The 6,100-nt window shown below is 50.5% G+C and overlaps 2 protein-coding genes across 2 annotated transcripts; both read left to right on the forward strand.

The window, feature by feature from the left end:
* Window positions 1-343: 343 nt before the first annotated feature.
* On the forward strand, window positions 344-883 carry IUM83_02412 (uncharacterized protein; the record flags this gene model as incomplete). Its single annotated transcript, XM_067926326.1, has 5 exons — window positions 344-349; window positions 421-430; window positions 500-511; window positions 578-714; window positions 788-883. The coding sequence occupies 5 exons, from the start codon at window positions 344-346 to the stop codon at window positions 881-883; spliced, it is 261 nt and encodes an 86-aa protein (XP_067796785.1).
* A 3,591-nt stretch (window positions 884-4,474) lies between these two features.
* On the forward strand, window positions 4,475-5,739 carry IUM83_02413 (Annexin (Annexin) Family; the record flags this gene model as incomplete). The annotated part of the gene is made up of 2 exons (XM_067926327.1): window positions 4,475-4,925; window positions 4,994-5,739. 2 exons carry the CDS (start codon window positions 4,475-4,477, stop codon window positions 5,737-5,739), a joined length of 1,197 nt encoding a protein of 398 aa, XP_067796621.1.
* Window positions 5,740-6,100: the final 361 nt, after the last annotated feature.

The following is a 6,100-nucleotide window of genomic DNA, read 5'->3' on the forward strand; positions in this document are numbered from 1 at the left end:
CACACACCCAAAGATCCTATTGGTAGAAAGCAGCATCTTTCTACCAATCAGAGACATGCATATTAGCGGGGCTCTGACAGCCAGCCGCTGTCAACCCTTTCATAGATGATAAACAGTTTTTAGCAGATTTTAGAGGAAGATCAATTTACAAGCAATACAGTTCTCATTTTACCTTAAACTAGCTACTTGGAGTCTTGTCTAAGTTAACTTATATTTGTATATTCAAATATAATTAATCTAAGTAATTACTAAGTACTTACGCTTCCTCATACACGTAGCGCAACGTGTAAGCTAAAGTAGTGAGTCAAGTTAGACCCACTACACGACTCGGGTAATCCGACGGTTGCAGGTAAATGGTGGCTTTATTTGCCACTTCTATTCTATATACTGACAATCGTTATCACCATGTAGAGTCCCCAGTTAGCCGTGAGTCGATTGCAACGTCGCCACACGTAATGATCGAAGGGGAAAGCGCGACAAGCTCACAAAGTGGTGACAGGACAACCGGCAGGCGAGTTTTGCTGACAATGCTATTGATTTGGGTGGGAACTAATCGGTGTGTGGATGCTGTCTCCAGTCGCTGTAGCTGATGATGGCAGTAGTGATGAAGGACCTGATTCACCCTCGGATGACGAAGAAACATCAAATGGATCTACGGCTCCCATTCGCACGCACGCACTAAACGGGGGAAGACGAAAAGCCCTCCAACATTCGGTATGTGTATCGTGTACTTACACGCTAATGATACATGTTATCAAACTTAACGTGTATTGTTATATTGTGTTAGACGCTTTTGCAGAGGATCCAAACATTGTCCTCCCTGGCGATACCAGACCGCTCTTGGAGCGTTCCTGCGTTTTGTGGTACCCCAACTGTTGGATAAAATCGAAGGAGCGAATAATGGCTACTTTGACGAGAACGTTGACGAGAACTTTGACGAGAACTTTGACGCGCGCGTGCAAGCACAACATGTCAAGCAAACAGACCCGGCACGAAGGCGACCAACTTTTCAAGTGCAAACCGCACAACAAATCAAGTCAACTGTTAAAAAAAATACTTGAAACGTCGGGCAGAAATCTTTGTATCTTTATTGGTCTTCTTACAGTATTTCGGGCCCAATTCACTCGCTGGTGGGATAACCAAGGGGTCTTCGTGTTCGCAGCAGGAGGCAGTGCTACGCAGGATCGTATTGTACGTCGTGATCCAGCTACCGGAGAACAAGCTGAATTAGTGTGTCCATGAATCAAGAAGGACTACCAGACTTTCGTGGGCGGTGTTGATGTCCACGATCAACTACGCCTACGGCGACAAGTTCCCTAATCGTGTACATACAACTTTGCGCTAAACGACCAACGTGTATTATACAACAGGTATTCGCTTCATCTGACCAGATGCTTCAAAAAGTACTACAAGTCGTTGTTTCTCGGCCTAATTGGCATACCAATTAGCAATGCCTTCATCATTTACAACGCACGCCGCATCACCGATTGTAAGAGCAAGGTATCTCGTCAACTTTCTAAAGCAGCTACACATGGAGCTCTGTCAGTTCCAACCGAGCGACTGGGGACCAACTGCTGCATCACGGCCTCCAACATTGTACATACTGACGAGTGGGGGAAGGGCAGCGGCGAGGAAATGCGGAAGCGCAGACGGCGAGCGTGCAAAGTTTGATTAGTGTTGAAGGGCGCGAGTAAAGCGCGTGAAGGGGAGCCAGCGTTTTACTGTGTGGTATGTAATCTGAAGGCCGCCTCGGTGGTAAATGCGATTCGGTTGGCTAGTCGAGCGACGATTCTGCAAGTGTCGCTCCCCCGAAGCGGCTTCAGCGTACACCCGCCATTGATGACACGGACACGGTCCACGTAGGTGTAATTGACTCGATGATAATATACTACATCACCTTGTCGTGCTTGCACATCGCCATCTGCCGTTACTTCAACAAATCTGTGCGCTGAATACTCATCGATTGCTCCGTCTTTGACTAGACAGTGCTCGTTCCCTATCACCAAAAGACACGATTTACGTGTTATCATGTATTATCCTTTATCGAGGAGACACGTTGTAGCCGATATACACGGTAAGGAAGCTGAGGAAGAGCTAGGGGTCGGGTGCCGTACCGACTTTGAAAAGGACACGTTACCAAATATGTTGATTTCACTATAGAAGCCCATCCCAGGGATAAAAATTATCGTGTCTAGGGATTCGGTTAATGGGCGCAACCAAAAGGCCTCGGGTTGGGGGGGGCGGTTAAAACGTTCGGATGATGATTATTCACTCGAACACATGTGGAGAAGCGAACCCTAATTGATGGTTGTATAGGAATGGCTAGCGGGAATTTGGTGTTTTAGACACAAACCTTGCGGATGTCATAACCCACAATACAACTTGGACGCTCGGGGTAGTAAACGTTGCTCCCCACCACTCGTCCCGCCCCCAACGACGCGAGATAAACTCTGTGGGACTTGGGAGATTCCTCCCTCGTGCCAACGGATGCGTGGATCAGTCACACCTTGATCTCGACGACACGTCTCAACTAAGCAATCGGTGATACAATGAAGCACGAAGCAGCGACGAATCAGTTTCCTCCGTATGACAGCGCATTGTGGTTTTCGCACCGCAGAGGCAGCGCACTGTACTTCTTGATACATGCACTATAATAGCTGCGCATCTGGCGTGACATTGCTTATCTCAAACATTCGAGGCACTTCCCGACGATGGTACTCTGGATGAGGCCTGATCAATTTATCCAACCAGCCCAGGGTTAATTTAAATTGTCTTGACTTCAATTGTCTTGACTTATTGCATTGACTTCAATTGTCTTGACTTGAAATTAACCTTGGGCTGGTTAGATAAATTGATCAGGCCTCATCCAGAGTATCGGGAAGTGCCTCGCGTGACACCGGCAGAACGAGACACCACCGAGAACACGAAAGAAGTCGTTGCAGGAGAAGAATTACCCGCCATCAGGTTTTTAACAGGGCTAAGGACCGATCTTAAGTTCCGGCTCCAACGTCCTGGGACTAAATAACGCATTGTGACTGGTCCACGCATCCGTTGGCACGAGGGAGGAATCTCCCCAAGTCCCACAGAGTTTATCTCGCGTCGTTGGGGGCGGGACGAGTGGTGGGGAGCAACGTTTACTACCCCGAGCATCCAAGTTGTATTGTGGGTTATGACATCCGCAAGGTTTGTGTCTAAACACCAAAATCCCACTAGCCATTCTTATTTTGGGACGCAGGGACGGAATTTCCCGGGATTCGTCCCGGGAACTTCTAACTGGCAGATACTTACTGAAATAACTTACGGGGCCTGCCGCCGGGCTCCTTACTCCAGCGGGTAGAAAAAGTTTACGACCACCCCGCGTTCAGTATTTCAACGTCAAGCATCTCGATCTAGGTGTAGATATCGAGGGCATGGTCAAGTTTATGATGGGCCAACATACGCAGATCTACCATTTTCTTAATTTCTCAGAGCATAGCCAAGGAACGAGCAAAATACATGGCTACGATGTAATTGGTGGAATGTGGAATTTAGGATGGTGGAAGCTTATTACTTTTCTTTCAACCAGATTCCACCAAACACAAATGACAGAGCATCCCGAAGGAGTGTCCGTGGAGGCGTGGCTTGAGAGCTTGAACTGCGGTCGCCTGGCTCGGAAAAAAAGTATTATAATAAATAATAATACTATTTTGTACGGCATTTATTATTATTGCAATTTGAAATGACGGGGTAATATTGCTACTTTTGTAAATATACTTTGTCCCGTTATTTATTATTGCTGAAGTCGCAGCTAGAGAATGTAAACCGGTTGTAACCGGAAATCGGGTCGCCCTTTCTGCGCAACGGGATCAAACCGATTTCAAACCGGATAAAACGGTTTAAAACGGGTTGCATCCGGATATGCATTTACACAATTTCTTCTTAAACTTAGTACAATAGGAGTATACGTAATTAGATTCTATCGAGACGTAGAGGTAAACAGTCGCAGGTAATTGGATGCAAAATACATGATAACGGCCAATTAGCAGCATCCTATTCAAACTGTGAATTCTTATTGTTTTGCCCAGTACGTTTTCATTTGATATCACGATAAACCAAGGCAAAGCGTACTCGCGTGTTCTATTAGCGAGCTGACCTCCGACGATGAAGTGAAGGCGGACATGGCTGCGCTGCAACACGATGGTTAGGCTGGGAAATGGAGCGCGTCGCTGACTGAACGAGCCTCGAGAGTTGAGGCCTGCATGACACCAACCGTCGGCTCGACAAGATGGCGCAAGTGACGGCGACGGCGACAAGCAAGGGCATGAATAGAACGACCAGAGGAAGTGGCTCGCAGCGTGGCTGAGTGCGCCGGGTACAGCGTGCCGTCCTGCTGGACGAGCGGCACGGGGGCGAACCAGTATACAACGAAGAGGACACAGAGACCACAGAGAAGCGGGCGGCAGCGGCATTCGAGGACGTTTCTCGCGACAGCAGCATGTTGGCGTTGGCTGGAGTGGTCGCGGGCGCCATCGACACCGCTGGTGTCATCGACACGACTGTGAGCGCTACCCGCTCCGAGACCACCACGACTGCGGATGCCAACTTGACCGAGACGACGGAGACGGGGTCGAGTGGTGACGTGACCAGCAGCGTGACTGAGCGCGGCGACTACACTGTGACGTCTGGCTGGACGAGCGGCATGGGCGTGAACCATCAGACCTTGCAGGTCCCGGAGACCACCGAGACGACCGTGACGTCTTCAGACGCTTCTCGCGATAGCAGCAAGGTGACCGGCGTGGTCATGGGCGCCGTCGGCGCCGCTGTCGTGATCGGTTCTGCCGTGAGCGCTAACCGCTCCAAGACCACGTTTGGCGATGTCAGCTCGATCGAGACGACGGAAGTGACCGAGACGACAGAAACGGTGACGACGAAGCCGCTTGGGAAATGTATCGCGTACGCGTATCCAGGGCGTAGCGGGGAGTACTGCCAGCTGCTTTGTCGATGTTTGACGCAGCCGAGGTGGTGTTCGGTGCGTCTGCGTCGGCCTCCCAATCGGTGGGCGGTGTTGCTACTGTGAGCGCTTCAAGTGGTGCTGTAGTGAATTCCGCGGCCATTGGTGCGAGTGTATCGGTGGAGGAGAAGGCGAGCATCTCGTCGAGCTCGGCCGTGGCAGTGGGCGCTAGCACGACGGAGAGCGCACCTTGTTCTGTGTCTGCTGGCATCATGGCGTCAATGCCTGGTGTGAGCGTCGAGGAGAGCCGTGTTGCAGTGACGGAGGCGGAGACCGGTACTACGGTGATGAGAAGTCTGTACACGCGCTACACTCGCGAGGGCAGCAGCGTCGAGGCTTTGTCGTCCTCTGCCGATATCAATGCGGCTGCGCAGGAGATTCAGCGTGTGTGCACGGGCGCGGCTTCGGACGAGGCTGCTCTGGCATCGCTGCAACTGTCTAAGACTGCGGAGCAGCGCCACCTGATCTGGTGGCGTTACCGCATCCTATTCAAGCAGAGCCTGAGAGTGTGGGTGAAGAGCATGAGCGACTACAACATTCTGCTGAAGATGCTCACAAGCACTCTGGAGCGCGTGGAGGCCGAGATCCTGCGCAAGTCGACAAAGGTCCTGGGCACGACGGAGGAGTTGATTCTACCCGATGATGATGGCCTGCTTGAACGCCGAGATCGCGCTGCTGAAGAAGACGGTCCAGAAGAAGTGCGGTGGCAACCTGGTGGCGACCTTGTGGTGATCTCAGCGACAACTTGAAGAAGATGCTTGTGACCGCTGTGCATGTCGAGGCGGTCAACTTCAACGAGGCGATCGACACGAACGTGAGGCTGCCAGGCGGGTAGTGTACTTTGCCTACGTTATTTGGTAATGTACACTGGGATGATGTCCTTAGCAACACAAACCTATCGACTTGCTGAGAGAAAGGAGTATTCAATGTTCACATGTATTATTGAAGAAAAGCTTACTGATGTGTACGAGCGACTCACTTATTCATGTTCGAGGAATCTTTCTCGCTCAGATGACGGTTAAAGCTGTAAAATGACTTCAGCTCGCAGATTGCCTTGATCGTGTCATCACCCAAACGGGCACGACGAGTGTTAAGAGCTATGCCTGCTGC

Source organism: Phytophthora cinnamomi (genome assembly GCF_018691715.1).
Source record: "Phytophthora cinnamomi strain GKB4 chromosome Unknown Contig16, whole genome shotgun sequence".
Classification (NCBI taxonomy): Eukaryota; Oomycota; class Peronosporomycetes; order Peronosporales; family Peronosporaceae; genus Phytophthora; species Phytophthora cinnamomi.